The 27,630-nt window shown below is 44.7% G+C and overlaps 1 protein-coding gene across 5 annotated transcripts in view; it reads right to left on the reverse strand.

The window, feature by feature from the left end:
• Positions 1–27,630, reverse strand: part of lhfpl4a (LHFPL tetraspan subfamily member 4a) — a 302,872-nt gene that overhangs the window by 19,574 nt on the left and 255,668 nt on the right. For 2 of the 5 annotated variants that reach the window (XM_072472846.1, XM_072472847.1), the window contains exon 3: positions 9,856–9,872. The exons of 1 other annotated variant lie outside the window; for it this stretch is intronic. In XM_072472846.1, the coding sequence (XP_072328947.1) occupies positions 9,856–9,872 (17 nt within the window). Of the gene's footprint in view, positions 1–3,040; positions 4,970–9,855; positions 9,873–27,630 lie in introns of those variants that run through there. 2 more of the 5 variants (XM_072472845.1, XM_072472844.1) reach the window with 2 other exon arrangements.

Genomic DNA, 27,630 nt, shown 5'->3' on the forward strand with positions numbered 1-27,630 from the left:
ACCTGTCCTGCACCCCACCACCCTTCAAACCCCGCTCCAACCCTTTCATGGGAATAGCCCCCCCCTTTGGCCCTGAACCTTGGCAGTACCATCCTGGCTTTTGGGCACCCTTGAACTGTCACCCTGGCAGTGCTCCTGCCTACTTGGCAGTGTCACTCGGGTACCTTGGCAGTGCCAGGGTGGCAGTATCAAGGTGCCAGCTGGGCACTGCTATGGTGCCAGAGTTCCAGGGGGAGGGCCAGGGAGCCCCCCCTGCACTACCCCTGGCCACCCAGGGCCCTGCAATGGATCCCAGGAAGGCGGTCGGTCCCGGGTAACCTTGCCTAAGTAGGTTTAAAACCTACTTAGGCGTGCCTCATTTGGTCACGCCCTCTTGGGGCAGGATTCTGACTTTGGCGCCTCATGGGATTTGGGTATGTCCCGCGAGACGTAAAGTCTGCCGGAAGGCCCACGGGGGTCCTCTCCCGGGATCTAGTAGCCGCCTTGCACTGTCGCTGAAGCGCAGCGCAGCCAGTAAATCACCCCCATTGAAAGTACTTTTCACTTTCGGTATCAGGCACTCATGAGTGAATTCAGCACACACGGATGAAGACAAAACATTAAGGCCTTTGTAAATAAGACACAGTTTTGTATTGCTGAATTTTTAAAAATCAAAGCTTTTCATCTTGCAGTCATCAGAACAGTTCGCAAGAACACAAATCCAAGAGGGACAACAAATTCATACCGTATGAGATGAGAGCTCTGCTTGGTTATCAAGTGGACTCTGATTGACAGAGCCGTTGCCATGGAGAATGCACCAGTTGACGGTGACTGACAAAGCATTGTTTAAAATTTAAATCAGGCAACTTGACTGATTGGGCAAGGCATTACTCTGAGGAATGAACCAGCAAATGGCAGTCACTTATTTTGTTTGGCTGAAATAGGCACAATGTGTGTACATGTTCTTTCTGCCTGACTGAAAATCTTAAATTTGGAACTCAGTGTAATTGTTCACACACTGAGGACTATTTAACAAATGTTGTCCAATTGTGGAATCACATCTAAAGTTAACCACTGTGCTTTGCAGTTTGTAAGCATGGGCTGGTTGGCTATGGTCTGTACCTTGCCCATTGCAAACAGAGAATGGGCATGCTGTTTGATACGATCCAGTCTTTGGGATGTACGACCTACATTCCTAGTATCACACTGGAAAGGAAATTCATATACTGCCATACTCATTTGCGTGATAGACAAGATGTCTTTTTGGCGCATTTGCATATAACGCACGCTACATGGACCTTGTTCTTGGCAGACAGAAAGAATATGCACACACATTGTGCCTGTTTCAGCTAAACAAAATAAGTGACCTCCATTTTCTGGTGCATTCCTCAGAGTAATGCCTTGACCAACCAAAGTCAGGCTGGCTGGTTTAACTTTCAAACAATACTTGGCAGTTAACTCAGTCACTATCAACTGGTGCATTCTCCATAGCAACCAATCAGAGTATACTTGCCAACCAATCAAGCACAGAATTCCTACTGTACTGAAGGAGGCCATTCAGCCCATCGGGTCTGCACCGACCCTCTGAAAGAGCACCCTACCTAGGCCCACTCTCCCGCCATAACTCCACCTAACCTGCACATCTCTGGACAGCGAGAGGCAATTTTTAGAATGGCCCATCCACCTAACCTTCACTTCTTTGGACTGTGAGAGGAAACCAGAGCACCCGGAGGAAACCCACACAGACATGGGGGGAAAGTGCAAACTCCATGCAGACAGTTCCCCAATGTCGGAATTGAACCCGGGTCGCTGGCGCTGTGATGCAGCAGTGCTAACCACTGTGCCATCCTGTCGCCCATCAGCACTCTCTTCTCATACAGTTATAAATTTGTTGTCTCCTTTGGATTTGCATTCTCGCAAAATATCCTGACGAATGCAAGGTGAAAACCTTGGACAAAAATATATCTCTTTTTTTTCAGCAACACACATGTTCTGTAATACCAAACGGCTACTCAGTTTTGTACCAATATACGGGTATCTTTGAATTGTGGCCAGCCACTGAGAACTGAGTTGAGGATTCATTTCGTTTAGAAACAGTACAATGAGGCAAATTAATCTGATTTCAATCTGGATAAATTGGATCCCAGAGTACCCTTGGTTTGCAGATATGAAAGGGCAGTCAACAAATCCATTCTGTAGTATCCAGGCACTTTAGTAAACTTTACTTATCCATTGTGGATTGGAACATTTCCACAGTTTCAAAGTACCCTAAATCTTAATTTACTGAAGTGTGTGTTTTGAGCAGTGAAGGCAAAATGAGATATTAATTTAATTTGAAGATAGGATTCAGAATCTGATCTAACAGGCATACTGATTGAGATATAGATGCAAATCCAGAGTTCATTCCATCTTATTCATTTGCCTGTTTTGTCACTTGCTAAAAGTTGTACATTGAAAATCTCTTGGCGCAAATCTCCATGATTTGATTGGTTGGATCAAACCCCTTTCCATTCTCTTGAATTTCCTGTCCATTTACTAACATGTAGACAACATGGATTTTATACGGAAATCTTTTTCCGGGCCAATTTTCCATCATCCACGCGATACGTGTTTGGGAAGAAGAGATGCATTGTTTTGTTAGCTAAATTATCCCATTAATACGGAGCAAATCTGACCAACTTCTGAGATTGCCTGAGAATCTCCGTGGATTGAATCTGCTATCAGAAGAATGAAATCACTCAGATGCAATATCAGCACTGGCAGAATCTCCACCCAGATCTCAGTGTTATTTTGCACATCTCTCTGATTTGGATTATGCTAGTAGCTGTCGACTCTAAGGTTCAGCATGAAGTGGAACAGAATCTATGATGGGAAGATGGGAGTGGTGAAACCGATCTTGATACATGTGCATTCAGATAGTTACAGGGTTAAGGGCTTGGGAGAGTATCACATGAAAGCTCACAGGATGACAACAAAGAGATCTGAGATTTGATTGTCCCGCACCTGAACACAATTCTGACACTCCCTTTACTCCACATGCAGCTTTCAAAGACACACCTACCTTGAATTTCCTTTTGGCACAAGGTACTTCCAAAGCTTCTGGTAGGGATTGTCCACAGGCCAGTGCACATGTCGGCTGAGGCATTCAAGGCGCATTCTTCATTCTTTGCCAATTTCTCCAGTTCAAAAGGCGGTTGAAGTTTCTGTACGGTTTCATGGTTTTCACAAGTTCAAGCAGTGTTTGGCTCCATACAAACTAGGCACCGCTGAAAACTCTCTTGTTTGCACCAGCCAAGAAGAATTCCATTCCCCGAATATACAGATGCTCTGCGGGTCACAGCATTCCATCATGCGATGATTATGAAAAGTCCCTGTATCAATACACAATCCCCTTATTTTACACAAATAATGTGTAGCAGCGTTGACTGAGGAGAGCAGAAGTGTGCAAGTTTGTCTCTTGGGCTTGCTGATGAAACTAGCGTAAAACCCATGGAATAAAGCAGAAAGTAACTGTTCCACAACTGATCTGGTTGATCCGATGTGCTTGACTGAAGTCAAGGTGGAGGTATCTCATTTTGCCAGTCGGGGATTGGAATCTTTGCGGTGTGTGATACAATCTGGCAGTAAAGAATGATGTTCAGTTTGACAAGCAGCTAATATGTGCAATGCAAGCAGAGGTCAAGGATCTAGAACAGCCTGCCCCAGAGGGTGATTGTCTTGGCACCTGGCTTGGAAACCACTTCACATGAAGAAGTGACAAACTGCCATTTTTGTGCTGTTTACAGAAAGAACATTGATGCTTACAAAATACAAGTCTATATTTATCTTGTGTTGTCGGGAATAATCAGATAGTACTGCAATCATATAAACGTGAACCCAATATTCAAATAACCTGCACGAAAGAGAAATACTTTCATACAGTGGTATCGTTCAAAGTTTTAGAGGCTTTACAAATAACTGAAGCAAATACAAGAAATTAAATGACATTTTTTATTTACAACTTGATGAAATGTGCGTGCCTAATGTTTGTACTGTGGTAGTTTTTCCAGTGTAACTTTACAACATCTTTTCAGTGAATGTCCACTCGTGGTGGATTGTGACCCCATCATAGCAATATCAGTCGAAGATAGAGACACATCAATTTGTGGGGCGTGGATAATGGACACAGAAGAAGCACTCGCTGATGTCTGTGCATCGTGGCAAGTGATCTCTTGACACATCTGTAGGGCAGGCCCAATGTCTACTTGATATGTTTCTGTGGTTATAGTACTTGAGCTCGTCACCAACAAAGCTAAGTTGCTGGCATGAGTGCCATCGTTTGGCCTTTGGTGCCCAAAGGTTTGTTCCAGTGTGCCTTCCATATGCTCAAGGCGTCCATCCAGTTGGTTAAAGCCGGTTTTCATGGCATCCCTGAGCTCTGAGAAACCATCCTTGATAGCTGTCTGCAATCCTTCTTTGAGATCCACCAGCCCTTCCTTCAGAACTGATACCAAGTCACTAACCCCATGGGTGACCATACAGGTCTGCACAGCACCCATTCTTGCATCCAGCACTTCATTGAGATCAAAGAGAGATCCTTGAATTTCTTCTAATCTTTGATCCACGGATTTGTGGAAGTGCTTCACTGCCTGGTGAATATCCTGTTGATGCACCAATACTTTTGCCTTGAAGGCTTGTTCATCAATATCTGCCTCCTCATTGTCATGCTCGGGGGACTCCTCTTTGTGGCTGCTGCAATCTGCAATAGATCTGTCCAATTCGCCATCCTCAACTGGCACTGCCAATTCTTCAATGCCATCCACATTTTCATGTGCAGGAGATCTAACCAACAATTGCGATGACGGCGAAATAGGAGCCGTGCTGGTGAGCACAATTTGAGCAGTGGGTGATGCAGATGCTGTTGTTGAGGCAGATGTTGTTGGGTGAGCAGGTACCTCTGAAATTGGTGGCGAGTTCTGGCTTGTAGCTGAGGCAGAGAGTCCTGATGTATCTGTGGAGAGGAGAATGCAGGTAAATTAGTGTCACTCTGCCTTCGGAATCTAACTCCTTAGAAACAGACATAAATTGGACATGACCCAATAATATCCGGCTATTAATGTGTTTGTCTGTTCTGGATTCACAGCATTTGTTAAAATAACTCATTTATTGTTAAAGGTAAAAACACAATAACAATTACTCACCAGAGTCTGTCGAGACAACTCCTGGCTCATGGTTTCCCATATCATGCAGGGTTTCAGCAGGCAAGAGTTGGAGGACTTTCTCCTTTGCATTGTTAATACTTTATGGCCGGTGTTGCTGCACTGGTTCAATTTTGAAGACCAGTGTTGTCTTTGCCACAGTTTAGGTATAATTTAAACCTTTTCAGCTAACCTGGCTGGATCTTTTTGTGACACATGGGGTGAGATTTTAACTCATTCATAAAACCAATTCATTCACACAGAGTTAAATCAAGTGCATGGAGCATTTATTGGTGAGTAATTGCCTCCCTTCTAAATTTTATTGATTTGCTCTGTTTTGATGCTATATCTTGCTGAAGCCTTCGCTGTCAATTCATCCAATAACCTAATCTCTATGTGTAGGTTTTGGTCGTCTCATTCGATGTTCACACTTGATCTCTGGATGTGATGTTAAACAAACCAAAGATTTAATTTTCAGCTCATTGTGCTAGTTAGTTCATTGTAACTATAATTACTGTTATGTGCTTGACCATCTTCATTCACTGCCAGGAATGAATTCCAGTGATGGAAGTTTTTGGTAGATGGTTTTGTGGAGCAGTTGGGAAGACTTTTCTCTCCCAAACCTTATTAAAAATTGACTTACTGTGGCCATAGTCTGGAAGATAACCACTTTTGAAATTAACCGGTTTATTCCTCTTCAATGCTTCACTTGCTGAGAAAGCTGCACTTACTTGATACACTTGTGCCTGGTGATCTAATAGTGGGCTATGTAATTACGTTTGTGCCTGGTGATCTAATAGTGGGCTATGTAATTACGCTTATGCCTGGTGATCTAATAGTAGGCTATGTATTTACGCTTGTTCCTGGTGATCTAAAAGTAGGCTATGTAGATTGGAGAAGCATAGTCTAAGGAACACAACTGAACCTATAGCAGTTAGTTCTGAACTAGAATTAATCTCTTGGCCCATTGGGGTGGTATGGTGCACAGTGGGTAGCATTGTTGCCTCACAGTGCTAGGGACCCAGGTTCAATTCCAACCTCGGTTGACTGTCTGTGTTGAGTTTCTACGTTCTCCCCGAAACTGCGTGGGTTTCCTCCGGTTGCTCCGGTTTCCTCCCACAGTCCGAAGATGTGCTGGTTGGGTGGATCAGGCTTGCTAAATTGCCCCTTAGTGTCCAAAGGTTAGGAGGGGTTTCGGGATAGAGTGATGGATTGGGCTTGGTGGAGGCCAAATAGCCTCCTTCGGCATTGTAGGGATTCTATGATTCTTCACTGTCTTGCCTCATGAGTTGTTATCATGCATTAGGGTTTCATTGCAGTTCATGCAAGGCTAATGAAATTCCATTTTCCCGGAACATTGATTTGCTCATGCCTGTTTTGGATGGAGGCCTCTTTCTCGGCCTAATCCAAAATTACATTGGGCCACAGGTTGACAGGTGCGGGAGAATCACTGCTACAATGCAGCCTTCACCACTCCAATTTGAGTTGCCCCTCCTTCCACCAATGCCTCTGGGACTTTGGTCCAACTATAACCATGACTGATGGGGAAAATGACTCTCTCCCAACATGAATTACAATTGGGCAATCTCAAATGAATTTCTAATAAGCATGAGTCAGCTTGATAAAATTGTTAATTATGTTTTCAACCTAACAGCACATTAACCAACCTTGTTATGCTAAGTCATAAACTATTCGTTAGTGTATAAGGGAGTACTTTTCTGAAGCAGAATGGAGGCAATTACTCTGAGTTTCGACTCTTGCTTTAACTGCTGGGACTGTTTGGTGCCAGAAATGGAATGATCTTCTGTTCACCAAAGTGAACGCTTGGGCCAAATTGTACAAACTTAAAAATTAGCAAAATTCTCCATAATGAAAATGCACCGATTTCAGGAATAGTTTCCATGTTGCATTTTTCCAAGCAAATGGCTGATATTTGAAGCAGAACCACATGCTAATATTTTTACCAAAGCTTGCAGGGGATGGCAAAAGGGAGAATTGCTCTGCTTGTTATATGTTGAGAATTGTAACTGTATGAGGTATGTGATTCTGAGTTTTCTACAATAGTGAATACAGGAACTCTCACATAATATGCACAGGCTCAGATGATTGGTCAACATCCCCATTTTGATTCATAGCTTCAGGTGTAAAATTGATGGTCACACCACCACTGTTCAGTAGGTGAGATTAATTTAGGCATCTCTCAATATCATAGCAAATAATGACAAAATACCCTTTGTTAATTAACTGCGTTTATTTCTCAATAAACCTGCACTGATGGTATCACACAATGCTTAATCTGTGTGTGAATGTCATCATGTATCAGTTACATGGTGTGTACAGAGTTGTAATACCAGCATTGGGAGCTGCTTCCAGCATAGCGTATGATTGCAAAACTGAAGAGAATTCCTTGTTGCACCAATGACACTGGTGACAGAAGAATAGAGCCAATGGCATTGAAAAAGAGAGATGCTATCGAAGCTTTGTATCTTGCACTCTCATTAGAACAGATGCCAGAATACAAAATTTCAAAGAGAACAACAATTTATACTCCATCCAGGGATGCTAATTGGTTGGCAAGTTGGCTTTGATTGGTCAAGATGTCGCAATTGCGAATGCACCAGGAAGCTATATATTGTTGCTCACTTTGCAATGTGAAATCCTTGCATCTGTCATGATGTGCACTGGACGAACAGCTTCAACAATGTGCTTCCTTTTTTAACAATACTTAAGCTCTGTGACAAACAACAATGGCAGTGCGATACCGGCCTGGTAGGATGTGAATGTACACTCACAGTTCTGATTTTGGTTAGTTCCTGTCTCAGCCATGTTGTCATTGGAGGGCATGCGTCCAGTGTCAGGTGAGTCCCCACATGGACGAAGAAGGAGCTGGAATGCGATTCGCCCTGGGGTGGGAGTGGGTTGAGGGTAGACTAAATCCGATAATGTCTGTTTATAGGACAGCAATAGAAGGATCTGAGAGCAGGTTATCGACCCACCTCGTGAGTAAATGTGGTGTGAGCCACAGAGAGACCAAAAGCCAACAAGCCTTAAAATATGGAATAAAACAAATTGGCTTGTGAATAAAAGAAAACTGTGTTTACACCGGCAAATCTTGCAGATTTTTATTATGGTCAGAAGAGCTTGAACCTCCCTCTGGTCTGTGATGTAATTTAAATTGAGGCACTGACATGTAGACGCTCCCAGTTTATCCATTATTCTCAACATATTGCTTGAAAATGAAAGTTCAGTACAACTTTACAGCCGAACCTGAATCCACTCCTCTCCAGGCAGTAACCCTATTCCGAGCATCATGCTGAAAGTTAGAGTCTTGGCTTACAAGGGCCAGAATGTAAAGTACGTCATGAACAGAACCAACACCAACTGAAGTCATGAAACCAACTATGGCTCAGTTATCTAGACACAAAACTAGCAGGTCTACCAAGTAATTTCTAACGTCAGTGTATATTGATCAATGAGCTTTAAGAATAAATATTAAAAGTAAAAAGACCAATTTCAGGAATATATTTATTTTTAAAAAACAAGCCTTGTATTTCTATTGAGTCTGTTGTATCATCCCAAACAAATTCTCCCTGTGTGGAGGTGCGGACTGACTGAGCAGTCAGCACAACAATCCAACTCCTCATTTAACTGGAAGTAACCAGATAGTTAACTAAAAAACACTAACTTTAAAGTAACGAGAAACATTTTGCTGCAGAACAATTTGGTGCACTTTACAAATGGACTTTGTAAATATTTGCTTCAATACCACACACTCTATCCTACTTATTTATAATATATACTATATACTATATTTTTACTGCGTTCCTATGTCAAATATGTAAAGTATTTAATCTCTAGATATGTAATATATACAAGGCACTGTATTGTTTGTATTCATATACAAGCAATTGCATTCTTTTGTATATACAATATGTAAAGAAGTATTTTTCCTTCATTCAGAATATAGAGAGTAAATTCTGCATTTACTTTTTGTAAGAAAGGTATTGTTTCCTTCTGTTTACTGCACAAGGTACGGTGTACCTCGCAGCTTAAACTTTAGAAGTCCTGAATCTCATTGTCTTTGGTATCCCAAAGAATTATATTTCCTATCGTAGATACGTCAAATATTACATATTGCACTTTTTTAATAACATACGGATGGTACAATGCTTTTTGTGTTATAGGACGCAAGGGGTGATTCTGAATAGCAAGTTCCCAATCAAATCTGTCCCATGAGATGGAAGGTACCAAGTAGAAGCAAGGGAGGGAGGGAACCATTCCAAACTAATAAGCAGATACTTGATCCAAACCCCCTATGATGCAGAGAAGGCATTTGTTCGAGGTATGAGAAGGAGCTCATCTATCTACGGACTCTTTGAGAGATAATGCAACAGCGTGGAGCAGTTTATGGAAGCAGGGAGATTGTTTAAAGAAGAAAAAAAAGTACACAATGAATCTAGGGCCCTTTGCTAGTTCTAATTGAAGGTAAGCTTTTTATAAATCCCATGTCGACAGCAAGATGGACATAATTCACTACTTTTTCTTGTAACAATAGGTGTCCCAGTTTCAAAACTTGTTTTGCACTGCACACGTAAACCAGATTTTCTTAACATAGATATTAGATGTCAAATTGGTAGCCTGCATCTCACTGGTCTGTTCGGCAGACGACATTACATGAAATAACATGGTTTCCACTTACCGCGGCACCGGTGAAATCTGAAAAACAATAGAAATTTTAAAAAGCAATAAATGTAATGAATAGTTTGTCCTTACAGAAGCACAAGTAAATCATTCCGACTTAAAGCAATTTCCCTCTGCCCATCTCATTCTTTCGACATTGGAGAGCCGCCATTGCACGACCAGTGTCAGTTTCATCACTGAAATCCATGAGGGCATGGGCCATAGGCAACTCTGGTCAGTGTGACCTGTCCCTGCGACAAGAGCCAGATACCATTCCCTGGGCTGGTGCATTAGCCAGTGTGACTGGGTGCTCTCCCTCCTGCATATCATTCAGCCATTCTGTTAGCCATTCCAGTATTTCCCTCGGGTCTTATCCTTTGCTTTGGCCGATGTGACATTTCTGCTATTCAACTCAGCTTATGTGAGCTCCTGCAAGGTGATATAGCTGACCCATCAATAGGGAGGTGCTAGATGGCCACGAATATCTTCCCTCTCCATGCCACAAGGGAAGAAGTAAGACAAACCTGGAGACTGAGTCACAGAAACAGCACTCTTGCTATACGCTAGTTGTATTAGGAACAGTCTGATTGGGGAGGGGAAGTTGGGCAAATAAATAAGAACTTGGGGTTAATATAAATAAAAGGCTACAAATAAACCTGATTCGAAAAAATCTTTTACATGCGAAAAAAAGATGAAAATCCAAAATCTACCACCATTGTTTTCATTGCTGGTGTGTGATGCATTTGAGATATAAAATCTTGCCTTTCTTTTTCACGTTATACTTTTGACACTATTGGTATGATATAAGTTTTATTTTTTTACCGTCTACTCAGCTCAGTCTGTTAAAACGTTCCATGAAGTGTCGATCACATCTCACTTTGTGTGTTTGCCATAATAACACTGCAATGAAAACTACACTTGGCTCCCTCGTTACTCTGGGTGCCTTGGAGCAGTCCCCTTTTAGAAATAAACTGTATGAAACAGCGATAATAATAATCTTTATTATCACAAGTAGGCTTACATTAACACTGCAATGAAGTTACTGTGAAAAGCCCCTCGGCACCACACTCCGGTGCCTGGTCGGGGACACAGAGGGAGAATTCAGAATGTCCAATTCACCTAACAAGCACGACTTTCGGGACTTGTGGGAGGAAACCGGAGCACCCGGAGGAAACCCATGCAGGGAGAATGTTGCAGACTCCGCGCAGACAGTCACCCAAGCCGGGAATCGAACTGTGAAGCAACAGTGCTAACCACTGTGCTACCATGCTGCCGATAGGACGCTGTGATTGGTGGAAACCTGGGAGGTAAAGGTGAATTGCTGGCTAGTTCTGATCAAAGATCGCACCCAGAAAATGTCAACCTGCCTTTCGTTTTCAAATACCGATGGATCGCCTCATGGCATTGTCCCGCTATGTCTGCAATCTCTGTCAGCCCTGGATTTATAATCCAGAGACAGAGGGAATGCTTCGGGAACCTGGGTTTGAATCCCATCATGGCCAACGGTTAAATCTGAATTCAATAAAAATAGGGAATTAAAAAGTCTAATGGCAACTGTGACACCATTGTCGATTGTCGTTCTGGTTCACTCATGTCCTTGAAGGAAGGAAATCTGCCGTCCTTACCTGGTCTGGCCTACATGTGACTCCAGATCCACAGCAATGTGGTTAATTCTTAAAAGCCCTCGGAGATGATCTAGCAAGCCACTCAGTTCAAGGGCATTTAGGGATGGGCAATAAATTCTGGCCCAGCCGGTGACATCCACATCCCATGAATGATTTTTTTAAAAATCCCCTTAATAGCAGTGCTCCACAAATTCTGTCCTAATGAGCAGTTGTCATTTTAATCGGTCCACCATTGGCATCCATGCATCAGCTGCCAAGGGCCTAAACTCTAGAATACCCTCCCTCAACCTCTCTGCCTATTTCTTCTCCTATCAGGTCACTCCTTAAAATCTTCCTCTTTGATCAAGCTTCTGGTTCATCTGTCCCCATATCTTCTGAAGTGGGCCCGGTGTCAGATTTTGTTGGGTAACACTCCTGTGAAGGGATGTTTTAATATGTTAAAGGCACGATATAAATTCAAGTTGCTATTGAATTGTGTATTTCTGGCATATTCTTATTTTGTTATTTCCAATCGTTGGATAAAACCATTTGGATTTCGGGAAAGTTCCCGTTCTCGTTGGAATAATAATTGAAGTTGGCAGCAGAAAATCACGGAAGAAATTAAGGGTACGCAACATTTTGTGGCAAAACTGTCTTCATTGGAGGAATGACTGGCAAGGGATTAAAAAGAGGTCTGTTAACGTGATTTCTCTTCTAGTATTGAGTAACGAATAGATCATTCATATTTAGACTATTAGCATTATGGTGAGTCATTTTGCAATAATATCATTGTAAAACAAGTGCCTGATGCTGCAATATTGGACAGATTGTGACTGCAATGTTCATTCAGGGCGCCTGTGTTTCAGGGATGATAAAATACATGTGTGGGAATTTATGCATTTACTTAGAGTAACCTCCTGTGCACTACATCGATGAGTTAGAAAATCACAATAAAATGTGTTCAAAAAATTCACAGAATTCACATAATTGGACTTTTTAGTCATTAAAGGGTATTTTATGAGGCAGCTTTGCCCTGTATGTGGCTGTGTTTGATGACAATGTTGAATTCCGTGACAGGACATTTGCTCCATTACAGAGGTATATTAAGGAATATAAATTGAACCAAGAGTGGGAAAAAAAGAATAAAACAAGCTGATCGCAATTTGTTGCTCTAAGATTTCATGTAAACCAGATTATTGAAAAGTCACCACTTAACCAGTAACTTTGCCAGATCCTTTATTTGTAACTATGTTGTTCATTCATCTTGCATACGTAAAGTGTCAGAACATTACATTTCAGAGAGAAAAAGGGTTGAGGGGGATAACACTTGTTAACATTTAGCCTGCTCCTGTCAATGGAACACGTATTCTCCCCACTGAGATAGAAATAATCATAGAAACATATAAAATAGAAGCAGGAGGAGGCCATTCAGCCCTTCGAGCCTGCTCCGCCATTCATTATGATCATGGCTGAGCATCAAGTTCAATACCCTGATCCCGCCTTACCCCCATATCCCTTGATCCCTTTAACCCCAAAAGCTATATCTAATTCCCAAGAACTATATCTAATCATGGGTAAAATTTCTGAGAGTAAGGTCTCCTCCATAAAAGCAACGGTTCTATTGCAAATTATCTATGAGATGGTCAGCACTCTGCACTGGTCTCTTTATGTGCCTTCCCATGTTAAGTGACTGATTTACATTTAGGACATTCGCCAAAACATCTATCGCCAACATGCTTGTTACCCTTCGGACGATTGAATCCTGATGATCTATTTTATTCAACATTCAGGTCAAGAATGAAGAGGGGTTTTAACGTGTGGGTAAATGTGGCATAATCGCCATGCAGCAAAATGAAATGGGTAAATGTTTGAAAGCATAGTGATAAAAATAGTCACAAAATCGCCAAACAGGTACAGATGAGGAAGGCTATTGGTTCCATCCAAGCTCATCCCTCCAGGGAGAACCGACAGAGTGTCATTACAATGCTAAATGTTTCAGGGTCTTTGCCTTTTCTAATCCACTTGGATGCTCATCCCACATGTGATAAACATGGCTCCAAAGTTGCCTATGCTGGTCTGAACTTCTGCTCCTGTATCCTGTTGCCACAGTTTCATTTGGGGTGATACCCTGTGACAATTGGCCTTCCACTTATTCTTTAATATGACGCTTCCTCCCAGTCCCTTCTTTTCAAGGCTGTAAAGTCCAAGGTTTTCCACTCAAAGAACTCTGGCCTCTGCTACTGGGCATCAACCTTGCTATTGTAATATGCTGCATTGTATAATGATTAGCCTTTGGAATGTAACTGACATGGCTTGCAAAGTAAGGTTGATATTTTGGAGGTTAGTTTTGTTGGTTTTTGTGACATAGGGAGTTGAAGTTTCCCTTCCCCAATTCGGAGTATTGATAGGTTGGATATAATTCATTGCTCGATTTCAACTGTGGCCCAGTTCTCAGGGGGTAAGAAGTGGAGTGAGTTTGAATTTCACCTGCTGCTCCAGAGAGGAGGAACGTATAATTTATAAAGGAAAATTCAAAGAAACATTACAGATTTACTTCCTTTTTGGCTTCTTTGGGCCCCGATTTTCCTCATTGCTGGATCAACCTGGAACAAAGCTCCCTGCACTTCCTATTCAGGTTAAAACTGCAGCCAGGACCAAGTGACAAGATTGGGACCCAACATGCATATGTTAACATAGATCCCGCTGGCTTTGGAGGGTGTCCTTCCCACCTGTTTGAGAGCAGCTAAAAATCAGAACTTGGCAGCTTCCTGCAGCTCCAGGGGAGAATAGGCAACTTGGGTGACTTTGACTCACCCACCTGGCTTCCAATTGATGGATGGGATCAAAATCTCGACTCTTTTTCGCATAATTGAGGTTCTTATGGAGGGCCCAGGGTTGATGGATGTGAGGCCTCTTCGCATTCCCTATAATTTAGAGATAATTCAACGGCGGCATGGTGGCACAGTGGTTAGCACAACTGTCTCATAGTGCCAGGGACCCGGGTTCGATTCCGACCTTGAGCCACTATCTGTGTGGAGTTTGCACTTTCTTCCCATGTCCGCGTGGGTTTCCTCCGGGTGCTCTGGTTTCCTCCCACAGTCCGAGGTGTGCAGATTAGGTGCATTGGCTATGCTAAAGTGTCTCTTAACATCCAAAGGTTAGGCAGGGTTATGAAGATAGAGTGGGGGAGTAGGCCTAGGTTGGGTGCTTTTTCAGACAGTCGGTGCATACTCGATGGGCCGAATGGCCTCCTTCTGCACTCTAAGATTCTATGGTACAAACAGAAGGGGGCACATTTTGGGGAAATTGATCTAAAGTGGGTACGTTTTATTATTAGATGTGGACTGCGAGCCATTCCATGTACTGGAACAAATCTGTTTTTAATGCCAATGCATTTGTCACCTTCAATGAAAACCTTTTGCATTGTAGTCCTTATAGATAACCTGAAAACAGTCACATATTTCAGTAAGCACTTTTAGGCATGGAAATCAGATGACAAATATGAATAATTCTGATGTAAAGAAATGATAAATCTTGGCACTGCCATGCAATGATAGTTGGTATCAATTCAGTATCTATTCAGTATATATTCAGTATCAATGATTATTTGGCCTTTTCAACATGTTCTATTTCTCTCCCCTTTTTCTGTGGATTTTTGTCCACTCTTTGCTAAACAGGCTCTCAACTCCCTCTAGTAGCTCACTTAAGCTCCCACTATTCATGTTTCATCAAGACAGAAGGTGTCAGCAGGCAGCTTGATCACTTGAGTATCAAAGTCAAGAGTAGCTCTTACACATTTACACTTCCAACAAGGATTGCTGGAGGTTTGGAATTCTGATTTATCACATCCCATTTACAGCACACAAACAGGCCACTCAGCTCAATAGATTTTTGTGCTCCACACAAGCCTCCCCCACTCTGCTCTAGCTAAGTCCATTAACGTATTGTAGTATCCCTACCGTACGGCCCATCAAGTCTGCACCAACCCTCTGAAAGAGCACCCTCCCAATGCCCAATCCCCCACCCTATCCCTGTAACCCCACCCAACCTTTGGACACTAAGGGGCAATTTAGCATGGCCAATCCATCCAACCAGCGCATCTTTGGACTGTGGGAGGAAACCAGAGCACCCGGAGGAAACCCCCGCAGACACGGGGAGAATGTGCAAACTCCACACAGACAGTCACCCAAGGCCGGAACTGAACTCGGGCTGCCCTGTGAGGCAGGAGTGCTAACCACTGTGCCACCCTGCCATCCATATATTCTTTTCTCCCTCATGTATTTACCTAGCGTGAAATGCATCAATACTAGTTTTCCTTGCAGTGTTGAGTTTCACACTCTTACCTACTCTCTGGATAAGAAATCTCATCCTGAATTCCCTGCTGGATTGTTTTCTGACTGTTATATTAAAAACCAAACTCTGGTATCTCTCATAAGTTAAAGCATCTTTTCTATATGCACATATCAAATGCTTGATTTTGTTTGCCATTTGTTAACCAATTGTAGTACGTCTATCATTGTTTAAAATGTGACTAATATATCAAGAGGTTAAACTTTAGATCTTCCTGGTTTGTAGGCCTCAATTTCTCACTGAATGAAATATATAGAGCTATTAAGGAAGCCCTGCTGAAAATTGCCATGGTGACATTAACATCTTCCCAATGGTATTCTGCCCAGCAGTTTTAATGTATAATTGGTGATTTACGCAAACTCTATGGGCTGGATTTGCATCCTCAAGGAGGCTAGCGGGAGTTGGAGGGTGGGGGCAGGTCCAGGCTACAATCGGTTCAGCTGTCCCAGGCAACAGTTTGGAGGAGGAGGCAGTGTGTGGAGGCAAGCTGTTTAAAAAGCCCCGCTCGATCATCCTAGGTATAATAAAAACAGAAAGGCCCTTCAGTCCTTATCCCCACACACTCCCCAATGCCCCATGCATTCCACCTCTAATGGACGTTTGGATCTCTGCCAAGAATATAGAATAGGGCTTGGCTGAGAAGCCGAAAATCCATTTGTCTACTGAAACATCTGAGCCCCAGGGAAAACATTGCTTGACTGACAGCTCTGGCTCTCTGATCTCTTCTATCAATTTCACATAGAAACATGGAAAATAGGAACAGGAGTAGGTAATTCGCTCTTTCTATCTCAATGCCATACTTCTACACTCTCCCCATACCCTTGATGCGATTAGAGTCTAGAGTCTCATGTCTTGGCCTCCACAGCCTTCTGTAATGGAGAATTCCACAGGTTCACCACCCTCTGAATGAAGAGGTTTCTCCTCGTCTCAGTCCTAAATAGCCTACCCTGTATCTTGAGACTGTGATCCTTTTTCTAGATACCCCCAGCCAGAGGAAGCAACATCCCTGCATCTAGTCTATCCAGCGCTGACAGAATTTTATACATTTCAATGAGATCCACCCCCGCCATCCTTTTAAACTCCAGTGAATACAGCCCTAGTTGATCCAATCTCTCCTCATTGGACAATCCTGTCAATCCCGGGAATCAGTCTGGTGATCCTTCGCTGCACTCCCTCTATGGCAAGGAGATCCTTTATTCGGTAATGAAACAATACTGCACATAATGCACCAAGTGTGGCCTCACAAAGGTCCTGTACAGCTGCAGTAAGACATCTTTTCTCCTGTACTCAAGTCCTTTCGCAATGAAGGTCATCATACCATTTGCTTTCTTTACTTCCTGCTGTACCGGCAATGTATATTTTCACAAGATGTGAGATGTTTCAAGTGCTTGCAGTTTCTGCTATTGATACTTTAAAGGGTTTAGATGATTGACACTTTTATTGGCCTGTTGTAATGAGGAGGGTTTTTTAAAGAAAGCAAAAAAGATCAAATTAATTACTTTTATGAAAGCTTTTTTTTTTACATAGCCTATTATTACTAGAGGGTTCACTGGTTCTGTACAGGTTATAGAGGGTGCATATGAATGGAAATGCCATAGCTTGGCATAGGAACAGAGGGTGTAGGCCATTTTGCCCCTTGAGTCTGCTCCACATTCAATTAGATCATGGCTAATCTTCTACCTTAACAACATCTCCCCGCACTATCCTATGATGTCATTGGTATCTAGTAATTTAAAGTCTCTACCTTGAACATGCTCAGTGACTGAGCCTCCACATCCCTCTGGAGTAGAGAATTCCAAAGATTCACCACCCTCTGATAGAAGAAGTTCCTCCTCATCTTAATCCTAAATTGCCTCCCTCTTATTCTGAGATTGCGTCCACTGCTTCAAGACCGAACCCCCCAGCCAGGGGAAACATTCTTCATGTCGAGCTCTGTAAGAATTCTGTATGTTTCAATGAGATTGTATCTCATTGTCCTAAACTCTCGAGAACACAGGCCCAGACTCCTCAATCTCTGCTCACAGAACAATGCAGCCATCCCACGACCGCGGGGCAGCACAGTAGCACAAGTGGATAGCACTGTGGCTTCACAGTGCCAGGGCCCCAGGTTCGATCCCCCGCTGGGTCACTGTCTGTGCGGAGTTTGCACGTTCTCCCCGTGTCTGCGTGGGTTTCCTCTGGATGCTCCGCTTTCCTCCCACAGTCCAAAGACGTGCAGGTTAGGTGGCTTGGCCATGATAAATTGCCCTTAGTGACCAAAAAGATTAGAATGGGTTATTGGGTTAAGGGTTTAGGGTAGAAGTGAGGCTTAAGTGGATTGGTGCAGACTCGATGGGCCAAATGGCCTCCATTTGCACTGTATGTTCTATGAATCAGTCTGGTGAACTTCCTCTATGGCAAGTAACGCTCTGTTTGATAAGGGGACCAAAACACGACATAATATTCAAGGTGTGGTCTCACCAAGGCTCTAAACAACTGCAGCAAGACTTCCTTTTGACAGTATTCAAATCCCTTGACTTCCTAACTGCTTGCTGCTCCTGCATGTTAACTTTCTGTGCCTTGTGCATAAGAGCTCCCAGGTTCCTCTGGATGTCAACACTACCCGATCCCTCCACACATAAGGAACACTCTGCATTTCTGTCTTTCCCAGCTGAGTGGATAACATCACATTTTTCGACATTATATTTCATTCACCACTTTTGTTCCCACTCACCTAGGCTATCTAAAACCCCTTGAAGCCTCTTTGCATTGATCTCACACCTCATGTCCCACCACTGGTTAGTTGGGATGCACACATTGTCATAGGGGGCATAACTGACCATAGGAACTGGTTGGGGACCATACATTGGCATGGGCCAATAGGGCTGTGGAGATGATTGGGGAGCATAACTTGGCATGTGGGGGGTATGACATGGGGGCATGAGGATGACCTTTTGGACTTGCCTTTCAAAAGGTTTCCTCCCCACTAAGGTGCCCTGAACCACATGTCGAAAGGTTGGTCTGACTCCATAGAAATTAAGGAGGACTCGGACACGCAATGCAGCCGGCCAGGTTGGGCGTACTGGATGACAGCTTGCCACCCGAAGGAGCCCACACCCTTAAAAGGCACTTCCAAAAATTGGAAACCCTGGGAATGGGGTCGGGAAACACCAGAATTGCGACCCATCCGCCATTTTCAAAGGGCCCCCGAGCCATCCCGAATTGGAGAAAATCCAACCCATTGTATTGAACCGATGTTCCTTCTGAAAGCTGGGGAAAGGCTGGGTATGATTTCAGCAATATCAAACGCATCAATTCTTATTATTTGATTTCTGTAAAAATTAACCTATCAATATAGGAACAAGGAAACAAGAGTAGGCCATTCAGTCCCTCAAGACTGTTGTTGATTCTTCTTTTATGTCTACCGCGTACGTACTGTGTACGTTCCCTTGCGTACGCAGAAAAATACTTTTCACTGTACTTCAGTGCATGTGACAATAAATCAAATCAAATCAAATCATTCAAATTGATCCTGGCAGATCTGTAACATAACTCCATCCACCCACTTTGGCTCTCTCTCCCCTTCCATAACATAAATATCATTGATCTTAGATTTAAAATGATTCATTGAGCTGGCATCTGCTGCTTTTTGTGGAAGATAGTTACACGCTCCTACCACCTTTCTACATAAAGGAGTGTTTCCCAACTGCTCTCCTGAATGGCAAGGTATTGATTTTAAGGCTGTGGCCCTTGTCCTAGACTCCCTTCACCAGCAGATTCCGTGAAATATTGCAGCACTATTGCTGGGTTCACGAGCGACCCTGCGTCTGTTACTTCACTATGGGAAGCACTTGAAAAGGCATCAGGAAGGAATGCAAACGAACCTTTCCGCCACCTGGAACTTGCAGTTAGTAGGCGTTTTGCACCTTAATCTTCTGACTTGCAGGATCCAGGATGATGGTGATTTTGGAATCCGTTGATATGTTTGTAGTTATGACACTTGCTTTGATCCCACCATTTTTCTGCTGATTTCTTTCCCACCACGTCAGCTCCTCCTTCGATATACCTCAATCCACAAGCAACCACGGCACATTGAAGCCATAGAGAGCGAAGGGTGCAGACAGGTTAAAGTAGCTCATGGAACAAAGATGTGTTGGGATACAAAAAATGTTGCTGAATGCCATTGAGCCTGGATTTTCAAACGCAATTTCTTCTTTCCAACTCAAGCATTTTGACTTTGGAAGAGAATGTAAAGCAAACGAAATGGACGTGGCCTCCTGTTATGCACGTCTCCTGATTTAAAAAGCTCAGTGATTGTGTTCCATGGACAATCTTCTACATTATATTATTCCTCAAATGTGTACCTTCAAAATCACACTATCTGATTGTTTGCCTTCCAATTTCTGCTATTCTGCCATGTATATCCTGTACATTTCACATCAGTATAACTCAGTGCTCTGCATTCTGTGGCTCCACAGTCATAATGCATCCCTCGTTTCTTTCATTTCAATTTTTTACTTTTAAAATATTTTCACATTTTCTCCAAAATTTACACCCAACAATAAACAATAATTAGTAACGAATGTAATGTCAATCCCCATATCAATAACAGCGATCCCATCCTCCCACCAAACCCCAGACATTAGCCCGCATGTACACATAAACAAATGACAAAGAGGAATCAGGAATCACCCATAGTCACCATTAACACACACAGTCCCCCCCCTCCCCCCAACCCTCCCAGCCCCCAACTCCCCTAATGTTCGATGTGATCCAATTCTCGAAAGTGCATAATGAATAACGCCCATGAATTGTAGAACCCACCCATCCTTCCCCTCAGTTCAAATTTGACCTTTTCAAGCTTTAAGAATTCCAGCAGGTCCCCCCGCCATGCCAGGGCACAGGGTGGAGAGGTTGATCTCCAACCTAACAGGATCCGCCTTCGGGCGATCAATGAGGCGAAGACTACAACATCTGCCTCCGCACCGTTTCTAACCCCGGCTGGTCCGACACCCCGAATATGGCCTCCCGAGGGTCCGGGTCCAGTTTCACGTGCACCACTTTAGAGATTACCCGAAACAACTCCTTCCAGTAATCCTCCAGCTATGGACAGGACCAAAATATATGAACGTGGTTTACGGGGGCCCTCCCTGCAACGTTCACACACATCTTCTACCCCTCAAAGAGCCGGCTCATCCTCGCCCTTGTAAGGTGTGCTCTATACACGACCTTCAGCTGTATCAGCCCCAACCTCGCACACGAGGTGGAGGCGTTCACCCTCCGGAGCACCTCACACCAAAACACCACCTCCATACCCTCTCCCAACTCTTCCTCCCACTTTGACTCGATCCCTTCTAGTGGTACCTTCTCCTCCTCCAAAATAGCCCCATAAACCGCTGACACTACCCCCTTCTCCAGTCGCCCTGTCGTCAGCACCTCCTCCAGCAATGTGGGAGCCGGCTCTACTGGGAAGCTCTGTATCTCCTTTCTGGCAGAGTCTCGAACCTGCATGTATCTAAATATTTCCCCCTGCTCCAGCCCATACTTCGCTTCCAGCTCCTTCAATCCTGCAAAACGACCCCCAAGAAACAAATCTTTTAGTGTCCTAATTCCTTTCTCCTCCCATCTCCGAAAATTTCCATCCCACTTCCCTGGCTCAAAACTATGGTTCCCCCAAATCGGCATTTCGCTTGACCCTGCCCCCAACCTGAAGTGCTGTCGATACTGCCGCCAAATTCTCAACGAAGCTATTACTACTGGTCACCCCGAGTATCTCACCGGGGCCGTCAGGAGTGGCGCCTTCAATCCCGACCCCCTGCCCAAACTCTCCTCCATTCTGACCCATTGGGAGTCAACCCCTCTGACCCAGCTCCGTACCTTCTCCACATTTGCTGCCCAGTAATAATACATCAGGTTCGGAAGACCCAAAATCCCCTGCCTGCCTTCCTCTCTGTAGTAGCACCTTTTTAATTCTGACCACCTTCCCTCCCCATATGAACGAGGTAATCATCCCTTCAATCTCTCTAAAAAATGCCTTTGGCAGGAAAATCGGCAGGCATTGAAAAATAAACAGAAATCGCGGCAGCACATTCATTTTAACCTCCTGAACCTGACCTGCCAATGACAGAGGGAGACCATCCCACCTTGCCAGGTCAGCTTTCACCCTCCCCACCAAACTAGAAATGTTGTACCTACGGAGCCCCCCCCCCCCCCCCAATCTCGAGCAACCTGCACTCCCAGGTATCTAAAGTGAGTCCCTGCCTTACGGAATGGCAACCCTCCCCACCCATGCCCACACCCCTGGCCGAGACACCACAAAATATTCATTCTTGTCTAGATTTAATTTGTACCCTGAGAAAGACCCAAACACCCGAAGCAGCTCCAGTATTTCCCCTATTGACACACTCGGTTCCGACATGTATAATAACAAGTCACCGGCAATGTAAGGACACCCTATGCTCTAACCCCCCCAACCCCGCACTATCTCCCCCCCACCCCCGCACTATCCCTTTCCATACCCCCGAACTTCTTAATGCGATGACCACTGGCTAATCGCGAGTGCAAACAGCAAAGGGACATAGGACATCCCGGCTAGTCCCACGGTGGAGAGGAAAGTATTCTGAGCTGATGTTATTTGTGCGGACACTGGCCCTTGGCTCCTTAAATAATAGCTTTACCCAGTCCAGAAATCTGGGTCCAATTCCAAACCGCTCTAGAACTGCCATCAAGTACCCCCATTCTACCCAGTGCTATTGCGGTGTCCAATGCCACAACCACCTCTGTTTCCTTCCCCTCCGCCGGTACCATAACCACGTTCAATACCCTCCTAATGTTCGAAAAGAGCTGTGTCCCTCTCACAAACCCCGTCTGATCTTCACCTATCACCTTCGGAAGGCACTCCTCCAGCCTACCCGCCAGTACCTTCGCCAATATCTGTGCGTCCACGTTTAAAAGTGATATGGGCCTATACGACCCACACTCCGTCGGATCCTTATCTTTCTTAAGTAACAGGGAAGTCGATGTCTGCCCCAAAGTTTGTGGTAACACCCCGTTCCCTATCGCCTCCTCAAACATCCCCACCATCAGCGGTACCAGCTTATTTTTGAATTTTTTATAATATTCCACCAGAAGCCCATCCGGCCCTGTCACCTTCCCCAACTGCATCCTCCCAATCGCATCTTTTATCTCCTGCTCCATTATCACCCCGTCTAATGTAGCCCTGTCCCCCTCCCCTAACCTCGGGTATTCCAGCCCATCTAGAAATTCCTGCATCTCCCAGCCTCCCCCAAGTGACTCTGACCTGTACAACCTCTCATAGAATTCCTTAAAGACCTAGTTAATCTGATCTGGAGCTACCACCATCTTCCCTGCCCTATCCCGCACCTGGACAATTTCCCTTGCCGCAGCCTCCCTACGGAGCTGACCCGCCAACATTTGGCCCGCCTTTTCTCCATGCTCGTAAACTGCCCCCCTTGCTCTCCTCAATTGGCGCATCGCCTTCCTGGTAGATAGTCGGTCAAAGCTCGCCTGGAGTTCTTTCCTCTTTTCCAACTGCGCTGGGTCCCTATCTTCTGCATACCTCCTGTCTACCTCCAGCATCTCATCTATTACCCTCTGACCTTCCAACCTCTCCTCTTTGTCTAGCCTAGCCTTGAACGAGATCACCTCACCCCTCACCACCACCTTTAAAGCCTCCCAGACAACCACCTTTGACACCTCACCCGAATCTACATATTCCTCGATTACCTTTTCAATTTTGTCACAGAACCCTCGGTTCCCCAACAGTCCCGCATCTAACTTCCAGCCTGGTCTCTGTACCATCCCCTTCTCCAGTACCATATCCACCCAATGCGGAGCATGATCTGATATTACAATTGCCGAGTACTCTGACTCATTAACCCCAGCCAACAGTGCCTTCCCCACCATGAAGAAGTCATTCTGCGAGTCCACCTTATGGACCGCTGAGAAAAACGAGTACTCCCTCTCCCCCGGGTGCAGAAACCTCCAAGGGTCCACCCCTCCCATTTCCACCATTACCTTTGCACCCCCTGACGGGACCAGCAAGTGCAGCCGTGACCTGTCCAACCTTGGCTCCTGTACCAAGTTCCAGTCCCCCCCACAATCAGTTTGTGTGTGTCCAAGTCGGGGATGGCCCCACACACCTTCTTCAGGAATCCCACATCGTCCCAACTGGGACCATATACACTTACCAGTGCCACTAGCCTCCCCTCCAGCGCCCTTGTCACAATTACATACCTACCCCCCTGATCTGCAACCACCTTCTCCATCTGGAACCGTCCCCTTTTGCTGACCATTAATTTTTTACTTTTAATGCATAACAGTGTCGTCAACATGATTTTTAAACATGAGCCAATAGATTGCACTCATAATTCACAATAATAATAATCTTTATTGTCACAAGTAGGCTTACATTAGCACGGCAATGAAGTTACTGTGAAAAGCCCCAAGTCGCCACATTCCGGCGCCTGTTCGGGTACACAGAGGGCGAATTCAGAATGTCCAATTCACCTAACAGCACGTCTTTCAGGACTTGTGGGAGGAAACCGGAGGAAACCCACACAGACACAGGGAGAATGTGCAGACTCCGCACAGACAGTGACCCAAGCCAGGAATCGAACCTGGGACCCTGGTGCTGTGAAGCAACGGTGCTAACCACTGTGATACCGTGCCGCCCACATGCATAAATAGTCATGTAATGAAGCACAACGACAGTGTGGGGATATCAATAATTGAGAAATTTAAACATTAAGTTCCGCTTCTCATTTGTGGCTCCCAATCTTTTCCAATTGGATTGCATTAACATGATAAAAACCGGGGTGGGTGCGGGGAAGTAAGTCAAGGGAAGTAAGAGCTGTGTTTTTATTGTGGGAAGAGAAGACTAATCGTTATGCTGCGGTTTACAGTTTAAAATGATTATTATAAACAAAATAATCCTGCCCCATGGATTTCCTACAGTGCAGAATGAGGTCATTCTGCCCATCGAGTCTGCGCCGGGCCTCTGAAAGAGCACCATACCTAGGCCCAATCCCCATCCCTGTAACCTCACCTAACCTGCCCATTTTTGGACATGAGGGGCAATTTAGCATGGCCAATCCATCTAACCTGCACATCATTGGACTGTGGGGATGAAACCGGAACACCTGGAGGAAACCCACGCAGACATGGGGAGAACGTGCAAACTCCACACAGTCACCAGAGGCCTGAATTGAACTTGGGTTCCTGGTGCTGTGAGGCAGCAGTGCTAACCACTGTGCCGCCCCAAATAAATAAATAAGAAATAAATGTTTATTAGTGTCACAAGTAGGATTACATTAACGCTGCAATGAAGTTACTGTGAAAAGCCCCTAGTCGCCACACTCCGGCGCCTGTTCAGGTACACAGAGGGAAAATTCAGAATGTCCAATTCACCTAACAGCACGTCTTTCGGGACTTGTGGGAGGAAACCAGATCACCCGGAGGAAACCCATGCACACACGGGGAGAACGTGCAGACTCCGCACAGACAGTGACCCAAGCCGGGAATCGAACCCAGGTCCTTGGCGCTGTGAAGCAACAGTGATAACAACTGTGCTACCTTGATTTGTTTGACTGGTATAGTTGCATCACTGGTGTAGACAGTGCCTCTCATTCGAGAAACATTGATGTTGTTACTATTGATGTTTCCAATATAGTTGAAACCACAAATTATTCTGAATGTGCCATTGGAGCTTTCTTTTCAAACATGACAATCAATAGCTGAAACAAATTGCCATTAATTCTGCTCATTTTAAGTTAGTTTGTTTTAAAGCTGACTTTACAGTTAAAAAAGTTTCAAAAAAGCAATAATTCAGTTGGGTTCATAGTAATTACTTTTTCCTACTAATACATAAATTATACATTATTGCAAATTACCCATTTTCTCAAAGACACTTGGCAATTTGTCACATTTTCATCAAGCTCTGAATAGTTTTTGTTGTAGGTTGAATTATTCAAAAAAAGAGAAAAGGTAAACAGACCCTTTTTAGTCTCGAGACTTTGCAACGCCCTTGGTGTGAATCAAGGATTTTGTTTGGGCTCCAATATGCGGAGATGAGACGAGGAAAATGCAGCCACAGAGCAAAGGCAGTAGCAGCGATCCACGTTTCCGACACGTTCCTGGGGAAAAGGGATGCACGGGGCCATTCTCTGAACTAGCAGCGATCCACGTTTCTGACACGTTCCTGGGGAAAAGGGATGCACGGGACCATTCTCTGAACTAGCAGCGATCCACGTTTCCGACACATTCCTGGGGAAAAGGGATGCACGGGACCATTCTCTGACTTTTCAGAGAGCCTTGCCTGCTGAGGCTTCAAACCAAATATTTGGCCGTACGCTATTTATGGCCTTCTGAGAATGTGTCAGAGATTTCGCTGCTACTGCCTCGGAGTGTGACCAAAGGCAGGAAGTTAGAAAATTACAATCTTTAACTACTCAACATTTTTCCAAACATATCCATTCTGTAGGAGACAATGGGGCAATGTTGCAATACTATAAATCTGATTTCTATTTCCATTAAGTCTGGCCACTTCCTAGTACCCACTTTACACTGCTGCACCAAGTCAACGTTTAACACTACATTGTTGATGTTTAATTAAGCGGTTCTTCCAAAGACCCAGATTTTAACACTTGAATTTCTGCAGGGCTCTCTGATTGTTGCAGTAACACTGCGAAAGACTGGAATTTTCAGGGCCTTCAGCTAAAGTTTGAACCCTAGTAGAGGGGTCAATAACCAGGGGGCAAAGTTTTAAGGTAAATGGGCAAGCGATTTAGAGGGGTTTGAGGAAAATCTTTTTCACGTAGAGGATGCTGGGAATCTGGAACTCACTGCGTGAAAGTGTGGGAGAGGTGGGAACCTTCACAACATTTAAGAAGTATTTAGATGAGCACATGAAATGCCATAGCATACAAGGCTACGGATCGAGCGCTGGATAGATAGAGAATAGATAGGGGCTTGATGGCTGGCGCAGACATGATGGGCCAAAGAGCCTCTTTCCGTCCTGTAAAAACTCTATGGCGGGATTCTCCCTTGCCTGACTCCGAATTCGTATTCGGCAATCGGGCAGAGAATCCCCATTTGTGACCGAATTGGGGTCGACGCCATTTTTCGGATACTCCGCCCCCTCCAAATCGGCATCATTGAGGCGCGTGTCGCTTTGAGGCCCTCCCCCGATCTTCCGCCCCCGATGGGCCGAGTTCCCTACCGCGTGGGTCGCGTGTGGTCTGGGTTTTCATAAACCCGCGTGGCGGCTGCGGACTGTGTCCAGCACTGTCACAGTCGAGGGGGGGGGGGGGGGGCGGGGGGCCTCAGCGAGGGCTGGGGGGACTGGTGGGGGGTGTTCAGGGAGTGGCGAGGGAATGTCCAGGGGGACACTATTTGGCCGGCCGGGCCCGCGCGGCGGCCGGCACTCTGTTATATGGCGCGACCGCTGCAGGTCGTCGCCGTGCACATGCGCGGTCGGAGCCAGCAATTCTCCAGCCGTTTATGTCGGGAACGCCGGGGGTTTTACAGGGCACGGCAGCTAGCCCTCCACCAGGCGGAGCATCGGTGCAGGGGCACCGCCGACCTTTTCATTGTAAAACTAGACACTTCCTCTGGACATAGCCTCAAAATCGGAGAATCCAGCCCAATGACTCTTCCAAAATTCAACCCCTTTTAAGTTTTATTTAATTTCAGTGTAAAAAGATGTCTGGGCGGGCGAGGGGATTGGCATCCACATGTGCTGACTGCATCAGAAACAAATGTAATGATAAGTTTAATCGATTGGCTCCTACACAGGTCATTGACGATTACAGGTAGAACTTCAATCCTTCCCAGATTAAAGA

The sequence above is a fragment of the Scyliorhinus torazame genome, chromosome 13, assembly GCF_047496885.1.
Source record: "Scyliorhinus torazame isolate Kashiwa2021f chromosome 13, sScyTor2.1, whole genome shotgun sequence".
Lineage (NCBI taxonomy): Eukaryota > Metazoa > Chordata > Chondrichthyes > Carcharhiniformes > Scyliorhinidae > Scyliorhinus > Scyliorhinus torazame.